At 38.9% G+C, this 24138-nt stretch overlaps 1 protein-coding gene across 3 annotated transcripts in view; it reads left to right on the forward strand.

The window, feature by feature from the left end:
* vps13a (vacuolar protein sorting 13 homolog A) overlaps positions 1 to 24138 on the forward strand; it is a 300950-nt gene that overhangs the window by 49672 nt on the left and 227140 nt on the right. For all 3 annotated transcript variants that reach the window (XM_072281554.1, XM_072281557.1, XM_072281556.1), the window contains exons 4-14: positions 680 to 775; positions 945 to 1046; positions 2054 to 2163; positions 6666 to 6725; positions 8227 to 8286; positions 8370 to 8450; positions 12078 to 12135; positions 13422 to 13549; positions 16012 to 16118; positions 19506 to 19677; positions 23947 to 24009. In XM_072281554.1, coding sequence (XP_072137655.1) covers positions 680 to 775; positions 945 to 1046; positions 2054 to 2163; positions 6666 to 6725; positions 8227 to 8286; positions 8370 to 8450; positions 12078 to 12135; positions 13422 to 13549; positions 16012 to 16118; positions 19506 to 19677; positions 23947 to 24009 — 1037 coding nt within the window. The remainder of the gene's footprint in view (positions 1 to 679; positions 776 to 944; positions 1047 to 2053; positions 2164 to 6665; positions 6726 to 8226; positions 8287 to 8369; positions 8451 to 12077; positions 12136 to 13421; positions 13550 to 16011; positions 16119 to 19505; positions 19678 to 23946; positions 24010 to 24138) is intronic.

Here is a 24138-nt window from a genome sequence, read left to right on the forward strand (position 1 = left end):
CTAATGCTTCTCATTTATTTATTGAAACTAAATGTCAGAACTTGCTCCTGAACCCATGTGTAAATTTTAAATGTTGAGAGTAAAGAGGGCCAGCATGTTTCAACAAGGTATTCCACTTCAATTTACACAGTTCTTGCTCACTTTCACTTTACTGCTTTGTATTTGATTTTTCATGCTGGATTTTACTGTGCTAAGTAACTAATACTTTTTAAAGCCAGGCTACATCAATGCCTTCTGAAAACACTATATTTCTGTGCTTTTGAGTGTAATAATGAGTGTGTGGATATGTCTTTAATTTTTCCCTGTGTTCATGTGCTTAATTTTTTTACACATGCATGATTTGTAAGATTTATATGTGTCAGCAGAAGACTATAAACGACTGTAGTTAATAGTTGTACAAGTATGAGTTGTCCAGTACATCTAAGTTTCATCCAATAATCAAATGTCTCTTCAAATAAAAAATATAAACATCAGAACTGTGGGATTTTGGTCAGTTACTCAATAGGAATTCTCTGTTGCTAGTCTATGGATTATTTATTAGCAAATGCTTTTTGAGTGCAGAGTGGTCATTTTGTATTCATGACATTTCACATGGTATGTCCAAAAATAAGTCAATATTTTATCATATTCAGTAGCTCAGGATCTTTGACTGTTTATTTTGAATGTTTTGATTTCTTAGGTAAACTTGAACTGAAGATACCATGGAAGAACCTATATACACAAGCAGTAGAAGCTACATTAGATGGAGTCTATTTGCTCGTTGTTCCATGTGCCAGTAAGCAAACATTGTAATGGTTCAAACGAAATTTGGTTATCACAGTCAGTGTATAAAAATTGGACACTTTTTCAACTGAAGTAAAAATGAACTTGAGCTTTTGTATGAACTATAAATGTAAGCTTTGTGTGGTAGTTTCTCATATTTATATTTTAAAATATCTTCTTAGGTATTGAATATGATGCCAACAAAGAGGAATTGCAGCTTCAGGAAGTCAAACAGAGGGAATTGCAAAGAATTGAAGAAGCTAAGCAGAAGGTTGCTGACAAAGGTGAAGGAAGTTGTGATTTGTCATTCATCTATCCATCATTACTTGTATAATTTTTGCATTCACTCTTCATGCAAAAAAACTGTTTATGAAATAGAGTAGAAAAGAGGAAATAAAATCTTTTGGGAATTGAGCTGCCTTGCATCAAATGATGATTCATTCCCAATGGTTTAAATTGTGTCTACAGTAATTAGCTGACCATAATATTTTGTTTATTGTTTTAGATATTCACAATTTGCATTCTTGATTATTTTTACCAGTTAAATTGGTCTTTTACTCTTGAGTTTCATTTATAGTTTTAAAAAAACAAATTCAACTAGTAAAAATTTAACTAGTGAATGCTGTTTTTTTTTTCTATTGGATAAAATGGCACAAATCACCTGGCAGAAATAACTCTTAATTTGGAGATTTTTGTTTTTAACCACCCCACACCATTAAGGAAGCAATTGGTGGAAATTTTTTTTTAGTAATTTATTTCTGGTGTTCAGCTGACTGAGATCAATTCATTCTGCAGATTTGTTAACATTTTTTTATAATCATCTATATCAGTTTTGAAAGTCCATTTTTAAAAGAGAAAAATCTTTGCTATTTCATGGATCCTGTGATGTTTTAACAATTAATAAGTAACCTCTTTTTGTAGAATACTATATATCCCGATGTCAGTTATTGCGATACCTGCTATCTGCGGAGAATAGAAAAAAAAACTGTGATGGCTAAGAAGTGCAGCACATGTTAAAACTCCATAATTGTTTCTCGATATTATAGCTCTTCTTAGATTTTAATGAGACTAAAGTAGTTTACTTCAAATACTGATTTTCTGAATGTATACTTGTTGAGTTATGATCCTTTAATTTTGAAATTATTTTCATTCTTATATTTGAGATTCATTCTCCCCAGCATCCCTGTAGGTATTTGAAATAGTTGAGAAATTAATTTTTAATGAGCACATGATGCAAATGTGAATTATGATTATGCTGTCTGCTGTCATTAATGTTTAACATTTTTAACAGAAAATCCTAAAGAAGAAAAGCAAGACACATTCATTGAAAAGTTAATTACTCAGGTTATTAAGAACTTGCAGGTGAAAATTACCAACATCCATATCCGTTATGAAGATGATGTGAGTATTTTATGCTTGTAAAATTTGAGTATCTTTATTAAGACCCTGTCTGAAAAAGGTGCATTTATTTCTGAGACTACAGCCAAGAACATACTATTTCAATTTAAAATTATTGTGTTTACTTGTTATTTGTTGCATACACCTGTTAGGGTGCATTTTCCAGTTACCTTATAGGTAACCGTAGCCTTCAGCCAGGAGCAGATGTCATCAGGTGGTTCCCAACCTTCACCGAGTGTTTTGACCCTTAACCAGGACACTCTCCAGTTGGTGGGCCGGCAGTGGTGGCCAAATCACTGCCCGTCTGCTCCTGGCTTCCAGCTCCCCTCCACTCGCCTACCCCAAATCCAACAAGAAGCTCGTTCTGCCTCTTCCCCCAGCCTACGAGCTGCTTGTTTTTTGCTCTTTTCGTCCAGGCCCAGATCTGACAACAACCACCATGCAGATTTGGCTGGGAAACCTCTGCAGCTGATCTCCACAGGGAACAACCATGCCTGCCATCCCTTGTCTTTACACTCCTGCAGTAAGGGCTGGTACTTCAAGGCCTTTCTCTCGTGGGCCCCTTCCCATCCCTCCTCCCACGGCACAGTCAACTCAACCAGAATTATTTTCTTGTCTTCCATTGACCACAGTACAATGTCCGGGCGTAGGGTTGTGTGCACCACTTCCAGGAACTACAACCTCCTTCCCACATTGGCCCTCATCTCCCAGGACCTGGCCGTTAGCAGCAGATTGGGCTTTGGTTGTTTGGTTACGAAAGGCCTAGCTCCCTCTTTGATGAAGGTGATGGCCTTCCTCCAATCTGTGCCAGTCGTCCTCTTCTTGCATCTCTCCCGCTCTAGTGTGTCAGCAAGAGCCAGAAGCACCTTATCTTGGTGCCACCTATACTGTCCTTGAGTTAAAGCTATTTTACACCTGGGCAGTATATGAGTCAGTGTCCTCTTTTGACCACAGAGCTTACAGTTCGGGTCCTCTGTCACCCCCATGTGTACAGATGTAATGGTGAAGGCAGCGTGTCATACACGGATCGCAAGAGGAAGGAAATACGGAAGGGCTCCAGTCTCCATAACTCTGCCCATGAGATCTTGCTCTTAGGCAAATCCCATTTTGTCCAGGCACCCTGGGACCCTTGTTCCACTGCCTTTGAAATCCGCTTCTCTTCCTCACGGATCCGTACTTCTGCCTGTATCATGTCTCACCTGTTCCTTATGCTTGTGTTTCTCAGTGAACTGAGCCGAGGCCTTGCTGCCTGATGCAGGGGTTGCCGATGATATCTCGCAGCTTCAGAGAACACACTGCCTCCTCCACAGCTGCGTTGGCTGCCCACTTGCGCCCAGGTCTGGTTGTAATGCCTGCTTGCTTTACCAAGACGTCATTAGAATCTCTCAAGCTTAATAAAGCTCTGCATTTTGCCACCTTGAATTCCTCCACAACAGATGACAGGGGAAGCTGCAGTTGCTTAGAACGAATGTAAAGGCCACTGAAGAGAAGCTTGGGGGAACTCCCTACCATCTCCTCAGGTGCTTGTTGGTTTTCCTCTCGATGCCCTCTATGACAGTCATGGGGAACTCAAAGTGTGAAGAGCCAGAGAAGCCTGGGCAGAATGCCGTATTGGTACAGCCAGGTCTTGAATTTACCTGGAAGTCCGGATTTGTCGATCTTCTTCAGCCATTCCTCTGTCTGCTTCACAGCATTGGTGACATTGGCCCCATCTGTCAGTGACACTTAAACCACTTCCCCAAGCATTTTATCGGGTTATCTTTGATGGAGGGGATGACCTCACCCTGAACCTGGAGGCTAAACTTGCTAGTAACTTTGCCCTTTCTGATCACCATGCACCTGTCCTTCTCAGCATTGAAGGACATCTTTGCCCAAGTGGCTACATTACCCAGGGTTTCCAATATCCATCTTGCCTGAACATGTGACACAGTTGTTACAGTGATGTCCTCCGTGAATCCTCGTAGAGCCGGCTGAACAATGCCTGACTGCAGCGTTGGGCCGTGGGTTACATGTTCTGCTGCTGATAATAGGAGGTTCATTCCCATAATAAATAGGATGGGGGAGATGGTGCACCCTGTTGGAATCCCCTTCTCGAGGTCCTGCCAACTAGTTGTGAAATGGGCTGTTGTAAATCTGAGTTTGAATCCTCCTAGGTAGCTGGTGATCATATCTCGAATGGCCACTGGGATGTAGTAGTGGTCGAGTTCTTCTAGGATGAGGTCATGTGGAATAGGTAGATAGATATACTTTATTAATCCCGAGGGAAATTTGGTTTCGTTACAGCTGCACCAACCAAGAATATAGCGTAAATATAGACCCATAGGTGTTCGCGAGGTCTAACCAGACAACTGTTAGGTCGCCTTTTTTCTGCTTGGCCTCACGGATCAAATGGCTAATCATTGAGGTGTGTTCCAGACACCCCAAAAAGCCTGGAATACCGCCTTTCTGGATGGATGCGTTGATATAGTGGTTCTGCGTCATGTAAGAAGTCAGCCGCCTTGCGAGCACAGAAAAGAAAATCTTACATTCCACATCCGGGAGAGAAATTGTCCTAAACTGGGCAATTGTGGAAGAAACCTCTTCCTTTGTAATAAAGCACCCCTCTGCCAATTTCCAACTTAACGGAATAGTACCTTTGGTCCAGATCTCTCTCATTACCTTCTACAGCAAGAAGCTTTGGGCATTTCTTATACACCTTATAAGGTATGCCGCCTGGGGCAGCTGATGCTTTAGCTTTCCGGATGATGTCCTGGATTTCCTGCCATGTAGGCTCCTTCACATTCAGCTCAATTGATGGATTTTCCGGTTTACGCACAGCCCGATTGGTTCCTAGCCCCTGACCCCTCCATGGGTCGCTGTGTACCTCCCGCAGGAGCTCCTCTACCTCTGGCTTCAAGCTGGATAGTATACCAGATTTTTGTTGGCCGAGAAGAGTCCTGGTGAAGCTGAATGGATCTCTCACAAACTGGGCTCGCCTTTTCTCTTGGTACCTGAATTGGAGTGAAGCATAATGTAACTATTTGCTAGAGCAGCCTTGTCCTTAACTTCCCTTTATTTCGGTTTTGTCATTTAGCCTTTTTATTCCCATACTGACCTAGCTGCCCTTGGTTGTCTTCACTGATGTGGCGTGGCCAGATGCCACCTGGAAGAACAGCGTCCCGTATTCTGCTTGCAGTCCTGCCGAAGGGCTTCAACCTGAAACGTTAACTGTACTTTCTTCCATAGATGCTGCCTGGCCTGCTGAGTTCCTCCAGCATTTTGTGTGTGTTACTTGGATTTCCAGCATCCTTGGGGAAGAAAGTACAGGACTTTCTCCTGTTTCTGCTTTTAAAACTGAATACTCAATTCTCATTTTAGGGTGCAGTTTTTCCTTTCTTTTTTCAGTGCCTTGGGAACTTAGGATGTAGCTTTTGTGGACTAATCAGTGTCATTTTGCACTTTGAAACTGGCCAGTTCAAAATGGCAAGATGCTGTTTGATAGTAGGCCCATAGTCAATATAATCTTGTTAAGTGCAGAATATACAAGTTCACCTATGGTTAAAAGAGCAAATGCAGGAAATACTCAGCTGCACATGCTGTAATTGTGGGAACAGAAACAATTAACATTTCAGTTGAAGATGCTTATTCAGAACTTTTCAGTTTTATTTTAGGTTTTTAGTATCTGCATATTTTTAAAGCCAACTTGTGATTAGAAGTAAAATCTTGACAGTTGCTTTTGACTTAGCTTCCTCTTGTACTTGTCATGCATTTTATAAATTGAAATGACTCTGAAAATCTGAAACAACATTCAAGCTGTTACGTATTAGTAAAAAATATGACTTTATGCATGGCAGATTCCTAACGGCCTTTTCCTCCAATCAAATAAATGGATTTTCTATTTTTTTTTTGTTATCCAGATGGTTTCCTTCCCTACTATAATAAAAACAGAAAATGTGGATGTGTTCAGTAGGGTAGATTACATCAGTGGAAAGAGAAGCAGAGTTCATGTTTCAGATAGAAGCTTCTCTCAAAACTGGAAGGAAACTTGACCTTGAAACGTTAATTCTGTTTCTCTATCCCCAGATGCCTGAATTTCTGAATTCCTGGAATTTGCTTTTCTATATTTTACATTATTCTTTTCGATAGACCTTTTTGCTATCTGTAGAAATTTGTGCTGCTTTGCTGACTCCTGAAATACTCCCATAGTCTTTGTCTAGCTGTTGAATCACTTGTAAAATGCAACTGGCAATCTACGTGCTCACTTAGAAGTCTCAAATTTGGGGATATTTTTGTTGACTAATGCTGCCAGTACTACAAGTTCAAAGTTCCTGGTTGTATTTGAGATTAGGCATTATAAAAAGTTTATAAATTTACTTTTTTTTTCAAAATCTCTATAATGTCAGCACCTGGTTTCTTTATAAGTGGTATACATTATTCCTATTCATCTTACTGATAGTAATCAACTTGAATCCAGTTTTGACTAGCCTTTGCCTACTTAATATGCTTTATTCTATTTGTATATGCAGATCACAAATCACAACTATCCACTGTCATTTGGAATTTCACTTCAGAATTTAAGTCTTGAGGTACAGTTGATTTAAGGTTTTGAATTTCAATGGCGTTCATTTCAGAAATGCTAAATTAGATGAAGAACCATGTGATATCTTGAGATTGTTATTGCAATTGTATGACTAATTCTTGCCTCTGGTGCTTTGCCATCTCTTTCATGTGAACATGCTTTTGATCACACGTGCTCTCAGATATCATCCTACTGGTTGCATCAGAAATGAGCCTCTAATACCATGTGCTATCTGTTACTAAAAATAAACGAAGACCATCTATTTGCACTTTCGTAACCCAACCTCCACTATTGCCAAAACCAACCATTAATTAGAAGTTTGTCTATGCTGAGTCAGTCATTTGATATGCGTGCTTCAGTAATCCTGATCTCAGGCAAACAAGACATACTTGTGCATGATTTTTTATTATTGTCAAACACTACTTCTATCATCATGCCTCCACTTTGCATGGTTTTCCGTTCTTTGCCTTTGTCCTTGTATATGCCGCTTCTTATTAACTGCACCCATTGTGGGAGAGAAGTTGTAGGTCTTTGGATCTGTATTTTTAATTTCATTCTGAAATCGGTCTTGAGTTTTCATAGTCCCTGTACAGATGATTTGCTTAATTGTACCCTAGAACATCTCAAAACTCCTGCAAGGAATCATATTTATCTGGCCCTGATAGTTTTTTTTTCCGTTTTCCTTGTTGAAAAGATAAGGCAATATAGTTTTTTTTTGCTCTATTGTAAAGGCTTGTAAAGGATACCTGTCAGAAATCTTGTGTTGAATCAAGCCAATAACTCAATGCATGTTTCATTTTCTTATACCTTTTTTCATCTGTGTGGTTTGAGTAAGGATATCTACCTTCTCAAATACATTGATACTATTTGCTTCTGAGGAGCCACTTATGGTCAAACTTGTTTATTAGGCCTTAAAATTTTCCTGAATTCAGTTAGGAACTAATTTGCAATTATTTTTGATGTATCTTTTAAGTGCAGTTATGATGTATTAAAACCATTTTTTAAACTTGTTATTCAGTTGCTATTAATGAAATTAATTCTGATCTAACTAAAATATTGGGTAGAATGATTAACTTTGAATAATCATTTAAAATAGTTTTCAACATATTTTCAGCAGTATTGGAATATTTGCCTTTGAACAAATGCACATTCAATACTTGAAAATGTTGGTTTCCTATCTTTGTACAAACATCTGGAAATAAATATTCTGCCATTTAATCACTGCAATGGTCCTGCAATTTTTTGTTGCACTGAACAGAAATTACCAAATTCTTGTCAAATTACCAAATCTAAACTAGTTAAATTTGTAAGGTTACTTTTCTTTTGTTGCAGATATGATTTAACCTAGTTTAGTGTCTTGTACCAAATGTTGTAAATACTAGAAAATTACTCCTTTTGAAATGCAGCTGGATCTTTGTTTCTGAATAAATACGAAATAGAAGTTAGGACATTTATTATTGCTATTTAATATTTTCTGTTCCAACCTTTGTTTTAATTTTATATAACAGACTACAGATGAACAATGGAATCCGTGTTTACATGATCAATGTGAGCACGTCTTCAATAAGGTAACAGCAATTGATTTGTAACAAGAAATATTTGGATTTTCATATGTTTCTATGTAATTGCATGGTTTTCTTTCAAATTTCAGCTTGTTCGATTAGACTACCTCTGTGCATATTGGAATGTCAACACCAAAATGTATTCTTATACCAGTCAGACTGAGGCCTTGGTAAGCTGATTTAATATAATTGATTTAATAATTATTTTAATTCCTTGTTCTTGCTTCTGAGGTTTACTTTCTCACTTGCATTGGCTCTCTCTTTTGCTCGCACTCCTCTTCCAAAATGATGAATGATCATGGTGCAGAACATACTGGCACACAAATCTTTTCTGACTCCATAGAACAATGAAGCACAGAAGGAATCCATTTATCCATTTGGCTCATTTTGCCCGAGCAGGCACTTTGATATGGACCTTATTTATTTAGTTCCCTTTGAGGGATTTATCTATTTTCCTTTGGAAAAGTTGTTGTAAATTTCTGCTCCCATCTCTTTTTAAAAAGTCTTTATTATGTCGTAACTTATTACTCCTCTATTTTAAGAAACCTATTTTGCTCCTGTTCTAGTTACCTTGAATATGTCTTCTCTGGTGTTTGTCCTCTGAGGCTGGGAAGCTTCTTGTTCATTCTATCAAAATTATGTATAGTTTTTAGCACATGTATCCAATCTTTAACTTAATCTACGGAGAGCAAGCTCAGTGTTCAGCCAAAGTTTGATGTGTTTGTCACAATTCTAATGTTTTAGTTGCATATTTATACTCTCAACATTGTAAATATGCTCAATTCTATTCCCTATTGTATGGAAATCAGTCTTTCTTTCCAAAGTTGATGTTTGCAGAATAAATGTTTACAGTATTTTAACATATTCCAGGCTCTCAAGATTAAGATTCTCTGTCTGTAATATTAATATTCTGAATTTTATATAATCTTTATGGCACAAGAACCTGCCATATTTGCCATTGAGCTCATATTCTTGTGAAGCAATTGGTTCTGTCCCTTTCCCTTTTGTTTTCCTTACAGACTTACAAATTACCTTCCCTTGCGCATATTCAGTTTTTTTCTAAAAGTCTTAAGACTATCACTGAGTTTTGGATCATAGCTACTCTGTATGTACATGCCTTGTCTCACTGAGTACTTTGAATCTGTTGGTCCTTGAGCTACAATTAACAATTGCCATTATCTTTCAGATTATCTAATTCTGCTCTGATCTTGTACACCTGTTAAATCCTTTAACCTCCTTTGCTCCAAGTAGAATCCCATTTAGGTAAATGTTTTCACAATCTTCACAGCCTTCCTAAAATCAGAGGAGTAAAACTGAATGTAATAACTTTCATCACCCAGTGACTATTGTATAAAAATTCAACATAACCTTCCTGCTTTTATACAGTTTTCTTTTAATTATGAACCCCAGGATTTCATGTATTTTTAGCAAATGATCGCTCATTAAGTCTTGCCACTTTAAAAGGTGTGTACATGTATATTGTACCTAAGCCTCCTTGTTCTTGCTCATCTTTCAGACTGTATAATTTAACGTCTGTCTGAGTTATTTTGTCACTTCACCCTAATCAGTCAGTCCTTTTGCCATTTATTGCTATCCTCCTGGCTATGTACCCCTTCAAGATTGCTAGCATTTGTACATTTTGAAATGGAGCTCAGTGCTTTATAACTATTATTTAAAAAAAGTCAACAGAAACAATGGTACTGGTATTTATAGCTGCGGAATACCACTATTTACTGATATTCCTTCACAACAAGAGCCATTTACTATGACTGCTTCCTATCCTTGAGCTAGTTTTTTGTTTAAATCAATGTCAACACTGACATTGATTCCATTTTACTAACCCATAGAGACTATTGCTTTCTCCTTTGATTTCCAATTACACACCCAAAATAGTTAAACTTAAATTGTTAATAACCTAATGAAGCAAAGAACATAGATGAAGCAGCATATGAGTTCACATCAGTTTTTAATTAAAAAAAAATCTCGAGCAAAGGATTGATATTCCAAATCTACAGTTTGTGCCCCTCCAGTTACTGGGGCAAGTGAAACAAAGGAAGGAAACTGCTAAGGCCTTGGAACCTAATCTTCATGTTACTGCCATCAGAGAGGAGGTACAGGAGCTTGAAGATTCACCATCAAAATTCAGAATTGGCTTCTTCCCTCCCCAATCAGATTTCTGAGTCGTTCTTAAATGCTACCTGATTATTCTGTGTTTTTTTTTTGCACTATTTATTTATTTTGTAATATAAAGTAAGTTTGCTTTTGCATTGTATTGCTGCTGTAAAACAACTAGAGACAGTGGTATTAAGTCCGATTCAGTGATTCTATAGATTATGATTTGGTGCCTGAGGACTAGAAAAGTGCAAATGTTAAATGCTTGTTCCAAAATACATGTAGGGAGGGGTAGATGACATAACTACAAACTAATCAGTTTGATCTTGCTGGTGGAGAAATTACTAGACGTGCTTACACACAAGTTACCAAAGACGAATGGCATGAAGACGATTTACAGGAGTGACCAAGTATTATTGCATTTGTCTAGGGTCTTAGTAAGACTCTCTGGATATTATGTACAGTATTAATCTTTTTTAAAGAAAATATTTACTTTGGAAAATGTAGGAAAATTTACTAGACGTTGCACAAAGAGTTTGCCTCCAGAGGAGGGATTGAGCTGATTTGTTCCATATTCTATCAAATACAGAACGATGTGAGGAAATCTTAATGGGAATTTACAAACTGCTTAAAGCAGCTTGCTAGGTTGGATGCAGGGTTGATAATTCCCCTGACTGGTCTATGGTAAGACCATAAGACAGGAGCTGAATCAGGGCACTTGTCCATCAAGACTGCTTCGCCATTTCATCATGGCTGATTAATTTCCCCCTCAACCCTTCTTCCCATAACCTTTATGATGGGAGAGCGGTTTGAGAATAAGAAAAAGGAAGCTTAGGATGTGATGAGAAGTTCCTCCACTCCGAGGGGAGTGAACCATTATAATTCTGCATCAGGGATGATTGAAGAGACTTGGTAATGGAGTTCATTCACATCAATGTGATCAGTAGAGTTTTAGCGATTAAGGAGTGCTGCAGGTAAGATGTACTATGGAAGAAGATTAGTAATTATGCGTAAATTGCGCAGAAAGTTCAAAAGGCCGGGTGACCACCTTCTATTCTCATTTCTTAAATTCTGAATGTCTCATAATACCCTGATCATGATAAAGTTCATAGAAAGTAAGTGGAATGGATGGAAAAAAAATGCTAAATTACGGAAAATAATCATGTTGGAAGTTGGTTTCTCAAACTAGAGGAAAATGTACAATGCTTTCCCAAGTGTAGTATTAGGACCACTGCTGTTGTTAATTTATGTTCATGAGTTGAGTTTGGTTTTACAGGACACAACTTACAAATGTACAGTTGATTGAAAACTTCAAGGTGTGTGGATATTAAATGGTGTCAGGGCTAAAGACTTGTCGAATGTAGGGGTAGGTGGCTAGTGAAATGTAATGGTGAGGAATTTGAACTTGTTATTTTGGCGGAACAAAAAAAAGCAAAATAAAGTGGAGAGCATATTTTTAAATAAATAGTTTTAAGTTACAGGGACTAGAATATAGTCAGATCAATGTTGATAAGAATTCTGGGTCCATAGTACTTGCCTTATTCCTAATTCAGACTAACTAAACCAGTGGCAATATTATTTAGCTCTATCGGCTCAGGCTTATTAATGATACTGTTTTCTTCTGATGACATTAGCATCCAGCAACAATCTTTATTCTGAAATGTAATTTTTAAACTACTTTTCAGGGACTCTTGAAAGATGGAGTTTCAACAAGTGACTTCATTCCAAGGGAATATCAGTTCAGTAAGTTGCTTGCATTTGAAGTTGTTATGCATTTAACATTCACAATAGTTTGCATGCAATTTCTGTGTAGATTCTAAAGAGATCTTGTTCTCTTGCCATTAATCACTGGTGACAAGTAATAGGACCAAAACCTATCTCCTGGAAGGTAAGAAGGAAAAAGTTAAATGTTTTTTTTCTTTCTCCTCTTGAATTTCAAGTGCATGTGACGGGGAAGAGGTAATGAGTAGTAATAAATGAAATGTATACTGTGGAGATTTGACCAGAGGAATTCGTCTGTTAGATTAGGGGAATTTGTAAGAATGTCCCAACTAAGTTGGCTTCCACCATCATCCCTGGCAATTAATTCCAGGCACTTATTGCTCTGTTTATATAAAAGAAAAAGCTCCCCAGATATTTCCTTTAAATTTTTTGCCTCTTTCCTTTCTGCCTCCTGCTGTTTCTCTTGTGTGTGAATCTTCTATCCTGGAGAAAAGATTCTGACTCTATTGAAGCTACTCATAATTTAAACTTTTATTAGGTCTCTTCTTAGCCTTTGATGCTCCAGGAGACAAAAAACAATCGAAGTTTGTCTAACCTCGCCTTGTTAGGTAGTGTTTAATCAAGGCAGCATCCTGGTAAACCTTTACTGCACCCTTTGCAAAGCATTCATCCTTGTAATACTACATTTCATTTCTGGTTGCTCCATTACAGGGGCAGCCTAACTGAAGTCTTATGCAGCTGCAGCATTACTTTCAGACTCTTGTACTCAGTGCCATGGTCAGTGAATGCAGTTAAGCCCTATGCATTCTGTATGTTTCTACTTTCCGGTTATCTTTGGCTTGGATCCAAGATCCCTCTGTGCCTTTGTGCTATTAAAGGTCCCCCCATGAACAATATGAACAATATACTTTCCTCTTGTATTTGACCTCCTAAAGTACACCACCTCACATTTGCCCAGATTAAATTTCATCTGCTATTACTTTTTCCCCTATGTGTAACTGAGCTAATTCTTCAGAGAACATGGGAGATTTTGTGTAAACAAGATGACCTGAATTTGTTGGGTTGGGCAGCATCTGTGGAGGCAGAGGGATGGCCAGTCTATTGGGTTGACCCAAAATGTAGACCATTCCTCTGACTGCAAAGATGTTGCCTGACTCACTATGTTCCTGCATTAGTTTGATTTTGTGCTCCTAATTACAGCAACAGTAATCCCTTGTGTCTACTGTTGACATCAATTTGTCATGTTTTAGGATAATTTGAAAGACATTCTTCTGTGATTTATCATCTCTACCTTGTTAATATTTTAGTTTTCCAGCCAATATCTGCAAAAGCCAAACTTGAAATGAATCCCCGAGCAGAAGTTGACTTTGCATCACCAAAGGTAAACTTGGAAGTAGACCTCCAAAGTATAACCATTGAACTCAAGAGACCTCAGGTACGAAATGTTGATTACTAATTACAGAATTAGTACTTTTCCTCTTTAGATTCAGAAAATAATGAAGTTTGTATGTATCTACAAACTCTTGCACAGATTTTGGCCAAGAACCAAATCGAAAACTGGCTTCTGTTATTAATATTTCATTTCAAAAGTTGTGTTAAATGTTAAGATACATTTTATGATAACAAAACAAACATTTTTTGGATAAACCTGAGTATTTTGTGTCATTCTGCCATCATGTCACAGCATCAATGTAATTACCTTGGAGAGAGTATAGAGGAAATTTTGGGATGTGTTGGCTGGAATGGGGAATGGTGACATTGAGGATACTTTGCAGAAGCCAGTGCTTTTTCTGTATCATTAGAACCAAACAGTGTTGTAAGGGTTTGCAGAACACAAGAACGTAAGAAATAAAAATGGGAGTTATAACCTTCCACATGAGGACATGAATGGTATTCTCAATGAGATCACACTAGATTCTGTTTTTGATACAAGGTTGAGGAAAATCAATGGAGAGGTGAGGAAGTGATTTTCCTAAGCAGAGGGGTCAATATCTAGTGGGCAGAGATTTAAAATAACTTGGTAGTGAGTTAAGCAGACTGGGACTATACCATAATACAAGCAGAAACAGCATCTTGGGTAGGGAAACAGTGGTTACCTTTGGGACCCTTTGTCAGAAAAAAATAGCTCATCAAGGTAGTGTAGAAGTTGGAAAGTGCAATAACTTCAATTAAAGGAATTTATTTAATAGGGTTAAAGAAGTTGACAGGTACAGTTAAGTTCCCTTGTGTGATATGCCATGAATGTTGTATCATCTGTGTAAAGTTATATAGCTTTTTGCAGCTATTTTCCAGGGAGTGAAGGAGTGACCTAATGGAGAGCCACGTCATGAGAGTAATAGATAAGGTGGATGGCTGCTTTCTTTTTCTTATGGCAGGGGAGTCTAACATGAAAATCCTGGATTTATTGAGAAGGGAGCAGTTTGAAGGAAAGGGTGGGGGTTATTTGGAATGAACTGACTGAGGAAGTAGGTAGGGGTCAGTGCAGCTGCAACATTTAAGACGTTTGGGCAGGACAATATATTGAAGTGGCTTAGAATGAAATGGCCGAAATGTAGGCAAGTAGGATTGGCTCCGGAAGTCACTTTAGTTAGCGGGGTTGAGTTGGGCCTGTTTGCACACTGTATATTTGCTTTCAAATCTCTTCCCAATTTCTAGAGCCTACATTTCTTATAATCTTTGCTTGGGCCTTGAATTAGGTATGATGAGTGTGATGTCAGTGGAAAAATATATTTTAACAAGGGTTGAGAGGGTTTTATGATTAAAGATTAGCTTTATTTGTCATATGTACATCAAAAGGTACAGTGAAATGTGTTTGCATCAACTCAGTGAGGATTTGATGCAATCTTTAAGTGTTGCTGCACTTCTGATGCTAACGTAGCATGCCCATAACTCACTAATCTTAACTGTATGCCTGGAATGTGGGAGGAAATAGGAGCACCCAAGGAACTTCACATGGTCAGGGGAGAATGTACAGACTCCTTACAGACAGCGGCAGGAATTAATTGAACCTCGATTTTACAACTAGTGCTGTAAAGGGATGCACTAACCACTGCGCTACTTACTCACTAAAGAATTGATGCTTCAACTGGATAGGCTAACTAGAACTAGGGGTCACATCTTCATAATAAAGGTTATCCATTTCAGAGAGCAGCAGTTTAAAAAAAATACTTAATCTGGAGGGTTGTGAATATTTGGATGCATCTACACAAGGAGGCTTTAGAGAATCGGTCGGTCATTATATTTAAGACCAAAAAGTATTTCTTGGGGGAATTGAAGGATATTGGGTAGAATACGAAAGTGATGTCGTGAGAAATGATCATCCACGATATGGAATGACAGAGCAGACATGAGAGGCTGTACTTTGTTCTTAATTAGATCAAGAACGGGAGAGGAGATGAGAAAATCATTTTACACTCAATTTAGAACAGGCTGCTATGAAGAGAAGTGACCTAACAGGGCTGCAGGTCTGCAGCTGGAAAAAATTTGACTTTTTCAACAGGCACAGATTCAATGTGCTGAATGATCTAGCTCTTTAATTTTATGTAATTTTGTTGATAATTGTTGAGCAAGTTCCTTCCTCTTTGTAAATGCATATGTCTGACTTCAGTATTGGAATAGCATTTTTAAGATAAACAATGAGTAAATTACAATTAATAAAGAAATAAGGATATTAAAATTTCTTGTAAACCTGACAGTTGAACCTAGAAATTATATTGGCTATGTTCATGAGTAACAAGAATATAGAGATCTCTTTATCTACAGTTTGTTGTTTTATCTGGCTTCAAATGGGTTGGCACCACGATTAAAATAAAACTTGAATAGAGTACAATTGCACAATAATGACTGGATGATTAAGGATGGCATTTTTATTTTAAAAACTTATTTTTCTTTGAACAGTATCTTAGCATCATGGAGCTGCTTGGATCTATTGATATGATGACGCGAAATCTACCATACAGGAAATATAAACCAAATGTTCCTTGTCTCAGTAATCCCAGTGCATGGTAAACATTTTCATTAATTTTTTTGGGAGCTAGATTATTTAAAATCTTTTTTGGAGAGAACTTTCATTGATAACACATCTTAATTTCCTGGTGTACAAAAGTACCCTGATGTGGAGTTTTGCCCAATAGCATAGAACAAGCATATGGATACCACTTAAAGGATCTGCTTGTGGATGAAACAGGGTTGCATTGCACACTTAGCAATCACCATCAACTCTTATCGATTTTTATTGATGTCTCATAGAAAGCATTCTATTTGGATGTATAATAAAGTAAAGGATAATAACAAGTTAGATTGTGAGGATAAAAGTACAGATTTCTGAAGACAGCAAGATTGAAGTTCTCCTTCAGCCTGGTCATACACACTTTCAGGCTGTTGTATCTTCTGCCCAATGGGCACAAATACATGACTTGCTGAGTTCCTCCAGCACTTTGTGTGTGTGTGTGTGTGTGTGTTGCTCACAATTTCCTACATTTGCAGAATCTCGCGTTTCTGACTACCTGGATGCACAGTACTCAGTATGACAACAGGTCTTGACATGGCTCAGCACATCACAGAAACCAACCTCCCTCCCCTTGATAGACTCTATCTATACCTCTCACTGCTTCAGTAAAATAGTCAGCATAATCAAAAACCTCATGCACCCTTGACATTCTCTCTCCTCCCTCTCCCATCGCACTATGTAATGATTTGATCTGAATGAACAATATGCAAGTTGTTTTCCACTGTATCTTGGTACATATAACAATAATATACCAATACCAAAACTTCTGACAGATTTATCCAACTTAGAAGTGACTTCTCAGGAGCAAGATTCAAAGCCAGTAACGGTCTTAGCAGCTCCTTCAGATGCTAATGTTGCCACCCAAACCAGAGTACCAATCCCAACCCAGTAAATTAAACCCTCATCCAGCAAAATAGCAAACCCCTTTCACCTCGTAGCACCTTTGATGCGCTGTCCATTGAATACTCAAGTAGACAACTGCCTTCTCATGGCCCCTTCTGGCTCTCCTAATTTCACTCTTAAGCTCCTTCCTGCTAGCCTTATAATTCTTTAGATCTCTATCATTACCTAGTTTTTTTGAACCTTTTGTAAGCTTTTCTTCTTGACTAGATTTTCAACAGCCTTTGTGCATCGTGGTTCCTGTACCCTACCATCCTTTCCCTGTCTCATTGGAATGTACCTATGCTGAATGCCACACAAATATCCCTTGAACGTTTGCCACATTTCTGCTGTACATTTCCCTGAGAACATCTGTTTCCAATTTATGCTTCAAAGTTCCTGCTTTATAGCTTCATATTTCCCCTTACTCCAATTAAACGCTTTCTTATCTTGTCTGTTCCTATCCCTCTCCAATGCTATGATAAACGAGATAGAATTGTGATCACTATCTCCAAAATGCTCTCCCACTGAGAGACCTGACACCTGACCACGTTCACTTCCCAATACCAGATCAAGTACAGCCTCTCCTCTTGTAGGCTTATCTACATATTGTGTCAGGAAACCTTCCTGAACACACCTAACAAACTCCACCCCATCTAAACCCCTTGCTGTAGGGAGATGCCAGTCATTGGGGAAATTAAAATCTCCCACCACGACAACCTGTTATTAATGCAACTTTACAGAATCTGTCTCCCTATCTGCTCCTCGATGTCCCTGAACTGTTGGGTGGGTCTATAAAGAAACACCCTGTTTCTAACTTCCACCCACAGAGACTCAGTAGACAACCTCCTTTTCTGCAGCTGTGACACTATCTCTGATCAGCAGTGCCACGCTCCCACCTCTTTTGCCTCCCTCCCTGTTCTTTCTGAAACATCTAGAGCCTGGCATTCTAAGTAGCCATTCCTGCCCCTGAGCCATCCAAGTCTCTCTAATGGCCACAACATTATAACTCCAAGTACTGATCCACGCTCTAAGCTCATCCGCTTTGTTTATGATACTCCTTGCATTAAAATAGACACATCTCAAGTCATCAGTCTGAGCGTATCCCTTCTCTATCACCTGCCTATTCTCCCGCTCACACTGTCTATAAGCTTTCTCGATTTGTGAGCCAATGGCCTCTTCCTCCGTCTCTTCAGTTTGGTTCCTGCCCCCCCCCCACCCCCCAGCAATTCCAGTTTAAGCTGTCCCTAATAGCATTAGCAAACCTCCCTGCCAGGATATTGGTCCCCCTTGGATTCAAATGCAACCTGTCCTTTTTGTACAGGTCAAACTTGCACCAAAATAGGTCCCAATGATCCAGAAATCTGAATCCCTGCCCCCGCTCCAATCCCTCAGCCACACATTTATCCTCTTCCTCACTCTATTCCTATACTCTGTTGCTTGGCATAGGCAGTAATCCCAAGATTACTACCTTTGAGGTCCTGCTTCTCAACTTCCTTCCTAACTCCCTGTAGTCTGTTTTCAGGACCTCCTCCCTTTTCCTACCTATGTCATTGGTACCAATATGTATCACGACCTCTGGCTATTCACTTTCCCACTTCAGGATTTCAGACGTGATCAAAAACATCCTGGACCCTGGCACCTGGGAGGCAAACTACCATCTGTGTTTCTTTCCTGCATCCACAGAATCACTTGTCTGACCCCCTAACTATAGAGTCCCCTATTACTGCTACCATCCTCTTCCTTTCCCTATTCTTCTGAGCCACAGGGCCAGACTCTGCGCCAGAGGCGCAGCCACTGTTGCTTCCCCCAGGTAGGTCGTCTCTCCCTCCCCACAAACAGTACTCAAACAGGAATACTTACAGTTAGGGGGGACAGCCACAGGGGTACTCTTAGTATCTGATTCTTGCCCTTCCCTCTCCTGACTGTTACCCACTTATCTGTCTCTTGAGGCCCCGGTGTGACTACTTGCCTATAGCTCCTCTTTATCACTTTCTTACTTTCCCTGACCAGACGAAGGTCATCGAGCTGCATCTCCAGTTCCCTAACCCGGTCCCCAAGGAGCTGCAGCTCAGCGCACCTGGCGTAGATTTGGCCATCCGGGAGTCTCCAAGACATCCCACATCTTACACTCAGTACAGAACACTGACCTCACAGACATACTTCCTATTCCTATTCTTTACAAGTAACTTACCTTACCTCGACCCGTTATTGCCGAAGCTCTGTTGAGCCAAAGCCCTCCTACTCTGACTCCCTCTAACCTCGCCCACTCTATGAAGCTGTCTTCTTTTTAAATTCTTCCTGCCGGTTTAACTCGCTGATGTCCACACACCTGCATAGTTGTGCCTCGATTTTTTTTTTTTGAGATATAATCTGGAATTTAACATGGTAGCATTTTGGCTCATTCTTCTATCCTTTAACTGAGTGTTTGCATAGAAGAGATGTAAACTTCCTTTGTATTTTTTCTGGAAGTTCTTTTTTTGTATTGCCTTTGTCTTAATAGGTGGACATATGCTATAAATAGTGTATTGAAAGAGAACATAAAGCCTAGACTTGAAGGATGGTCATGGAAACACATTCGAATGCACCGGCAAAAAATCAAGAATTACAGACAGCTCTACAAATCAAGGATTACATCCAAGAAACCAGATGAAGGACTTATCAGCACACTTGAGGTTGTGTGGCATTTGTATTTAATATTTAAAACAATATATATTAATTTGAATTTGGATATGCTTCATTATAGTAAATAAGCATAATTCCTTTCTACCTGAACTCTTTGGGGCACGCATGAGCACCCATTGTAATTATTCTGTGGTATTATTTAGTTGACCTAAAATTAAAACTTTGAGAACTACTATAATGGATTGTTTGAATATAGTATAGCGTTTGATCCCTATAGACTTCTCACTTAACATCCTTTGCAAATGCACTTCTCAGAACATTGGATCTGATATATGGTTGTATTTAGAATGTGAAAGCACTGAAAGCCATTTGGCATATGGTACCTGTGCTGGCTTTTTGAGTGCTTTTATTGATCCATTTTCTTTTAGCTATCCCCCCACTTCCATTTATTTATTATATTCCTGATGAAAGTTTTTATTGAATCTATTTTCATCATTCTTGTAAATGATAACTTTAAGTACATTTATAGAACATCATCTCTGTTAAAGTAACACCCAAATGCTGAATGAACTCAGCAAGTCAGGCAGCATCTGTAGAGGGGAAAGTGAAACCAAGTGACATGGGTGACACTAAGGCTTCACTTCCAGATAAGCTCAATGCCTTCCATTCTTGTTTTCACTGTCAATACATGGAGGAACCTTCACAGACCTCTTCCCCCCCCCCCCCCCCCCCAGATGACTGTGATTTCAGCCTTTCGAGGCCTAAACGAAAGCATCCTTCAGGAGGGTAAACCCTTGGAAAGCATCCTGCCCAGATGGGGGTATCTGGCCAAGTACTAAAGATCAGCGCTGATCAACTGGCTGGAGTTCCCTGAGATTTTTAACCTTGCACTTCGGCAGTCTGAGGTACCCATCTGCTTCAAGCAGGCTTCAGTTATTCTGGTGCCTAAGAAGAAGGTGGTAACTTGCCTTAATGACGATCATCCAATAGTACTTGTATCCTCTGTTATGAAGTGCTTTGAGAAAATAGTGATGAAACTTGTCAATTCCTGTCTGAGAAGAAACTTGGATCCACTCCAGTTTGCCTACCATCACAGCAAGTCCACAGCAGATGCTATTTCATTGGCTCCTCACCCAACCCTGGAACACCTGGACAGAAAAGATGCATAAATCAGGATGTGCCTTATCAACTACAGCTTGGCATTCAATACTGTCATCCCTTCAAAATGAGTCAATAAGCTTCAAGACCTTGGCCTCAATACCTCCTTTTGCAATTGGATCCTCGATTTCCTCACTCACAGACCCCAGTCAGTTCTGGTTGGTGACAACATCTCTACAGTCTCCATCAGTACATGTGCACCATAAAGCTTCGTGCTTAACTCCCTGCTCTACTCGCTTTATACTGGGGTCGGCAACCTTTTTGCCTCTGTGGGCCAGATCGCCTATTAATGAGTGGATGGTGGGCCAGATAAATGTCATAAAAACTTGAAATATGGGAATTATCCATTTAACTACATCTAGTTATGTTTTGCCTCAAATTAATGAATAACACAGGCTAGAAAATCATTTGTGCTTAACCAAGGATGCCAATTAGTAATCAAAGAACTCAGTTTAATTGTAATTTATTTCAATCAAGGTATCTTTTGAATCTATTAAAAGGACACAAAGAATCTTTAAACATAAAACATATGAACATGATGCATTGAATGGTGGTAAATTAAGTATAATAAAAAAGAAAATTTTAATGCAAATAGTTGATAAATCAATGTGAAACTTGATGCTGTTTGTTGCTTGAAAGCTTCTCAATATTGGTTGTCAGACTTGTTGATGCCAAGAGCAAGACATTATCCAGATGGGCATCGTCAATCTTGTTCTCAAATGGTTCTTGGTGTACTTCATTTTTGAAAATAATTGCTCACGCAGGTAAGTGCTGCCAAACAATGATGCCATCTTTTTTGCATGGTCCACTAAGTTAGGATAACTTCTCACTTGGATGAATATATTTTCTATAGAAGTCAAGCACTGACACATCTTCAGAATGAAATTTCAATCCAATATGTTGTCATACTGCATCTGAATCAATTCCATTTGAAAAATTTCTGATGCAGTGTCCACTTCCACATCAAATGGAGTAGCAAACAGCTTGAACTCATTTGCATGCAAGTGAAAAATCAGCAAAATGAGATGAAAACTCTTTTCTCAATTCTTGGACCTATGTCTCATTTTCTAGGCAAATGAGACAAACTGGTTTCCCAGCTTGCTCGATGAAGAAGTAATCTAGTGTCCAAGTGTCTTGGAAATTTCGGCACTCAGTGTCTACCTTCCTGCGTTTTGCATTCACTGCCATTGGAATTTTTTTCTTCGATTTTATTTCGAAAAGTGAGTTATTCAACAAGTATTGTAGCACATGTAAATATCTGGATATTTAGCATGGATTTCTTGTTAAAGCACAGTGACGTTGTTTGTGTTTACAAATTTGAATGATCCCATCTGAAAACCTGCACGTGCATGTAGAGTATCTCATACATATTAGTAAGGTAGTCTGCTTTCTCGTCATTCATATATACCAATGTTTGGTTTGGAACAAAACGGAACCTGGAGCCAGTGTAACAAGACGCTATGCATATCCATCAGTGTGGTTGCGTGAAGCACTCAGAATAAGGAAAAATCGCTTGTGGGCTGGATAAGCATAGTATCCCAATATTTGCTTCCAAAATACCTTCATGGGCCGGATCTGGCCCACGGGCCATAGGTTACCTACCCCTACTTTATACTGATGACTGTAAGGTGAAGCACAACTCCAATATTTAAGTTTGCTGATGACACCTCAGTCGTTGGCTGAATCAAAGGTGGTGACGAGCAGCATATAAGAGGGAGACTGAAAATCTGGCTGAGTGGTGCCACAACGACAGTCTCTCGGTCAGTGTTAACAAGACCAAGGAGCTGATTATTGACTTCAGGAGAAGGAAACCAGAGGTCGAAGGATCAGAGGAGGAGAGGGTCAGCAACTTTAAATTCCTGTTTTAATTTTAAAGGATCTATCCTGGGCTCAACAGGCAAATGCCATTATGAAGAAAGCATGACAGTGCCTTTACTTCCTTAGATGTTTGCAAAGATTCAGGATGGTATCTATAACAAAGTTGTATAGATGTGTGGAGGAGAGTAGGATGACTGGTTGCATCACGGCCTGGTACAGAAACACCAAAATACCCTTGAATGGAAAATCCTACAAGAAGTGATGGAGACAGCCCAGTCCATCACGTGTAAAGCCCTTCCTACAATTGAGCATGTCTACATGGAGCTCTGTCGCAGGAAAGCAGATCCATCATCGAGGATCCCCACCAGCCAGGCCATGCTTTCTTCTCGCTGTTGCCAACAGGAAGAAGGTGCAGCAGCCTCAGGATGCACACCACCAGGTTCAGAAACAGTTATTACCCCTGAACCATGAGGTTCTTGAATCACAAGGGCTAACTTCACTTGCCCCATCTCTGAACTGTTCCCACAACTGATGGATTCACTTTGAAGGATGACTCATCTCGTGTTCTCTATTTATTTATTTATTGCTTGTTTGTTCAGTTTGTTGTCTTTTGCACATTGGTTGTCAGTCCTGTTGAGTTTGGTCTTTCACTGATTCTATTGTGTTTCTGGATTTCTTGTGTATGTCCACAAGAAAATGAATCTAATGGTTGTATATATGTACTTTGATAATAAATTTAGTTTGTCATTCGAACTTTGAACAGTTGATATTTCAGGCTGAGAATCTTCGGGACCTGAAATGTTGACTGTTTTCCCCCCTCACGAAATACTGTCTGACTTGTATTCCTCCAGCATTTTGTGTGTGTTGTTCAAGATTTCCAGCTTCTGCAGAATCTCTTGTGTTTAGATCTACCCTTCTGAAATTGATTTAGATTACTGTTGGAACACAGAACATAGAATAGTACAGCACAGGAACAGGCGCTTCAGCCCAAGATGTTTTGCTGAACCAATTAATGCAGTACTCAAGTTATGGTATTTTGCTTGCCAGGACCCAGCATAGTTCGACCATGGCCTAATTTATATCTATTATATTGAATGTATTAGAGGAGTCAAGATTTCATTATAATTACTTCTGAACCCATAATTGAATAAGCCATAAAATCTGGAGACTCAAGACTCAAACACTGATTGGCCATTTCCCTTACAGATGTTGCCTGACCTCTTGAGTTTCTTTAGCAGCTAATTTTTTTGACCCGAAGCCACTAGAAGTTTGTAGATTGTTGTTTATTATGAAAGTCCTAATGTTAGTATCTGAGCTACTTCAGTACTTTTCCTTCCTTGCAGGAGCTTGAAAAAGAGCTGGATTTGTTCAATATTACACTTGCAAGACAACAGGCAGAAGTGGAGGTATTTGGAATCTAAATTTTTTAAATAAAGAATGGTTCTCTATTTGATAATAGAAAAGTTATTTAATAAAGTGAACATAATCAAGTATAGAAATGTAATTGTTTCACCTAAAACATATATCTGCTTTGC

This window comes from Mobula birostris, chromosome 17 (assembly GCF_030028105.1).
Source record: "Mobula birostris isolate sMobBir1 chromosome 17, sMobBir1.hap1, whole genome shotgun sequence".
Lineage (NCBI taxonomy): Eukaryota > Metazoa > Chordata > Chondrichthyes > Myliobatiformes > Myliobatidae > Mobula > Mobula birostris.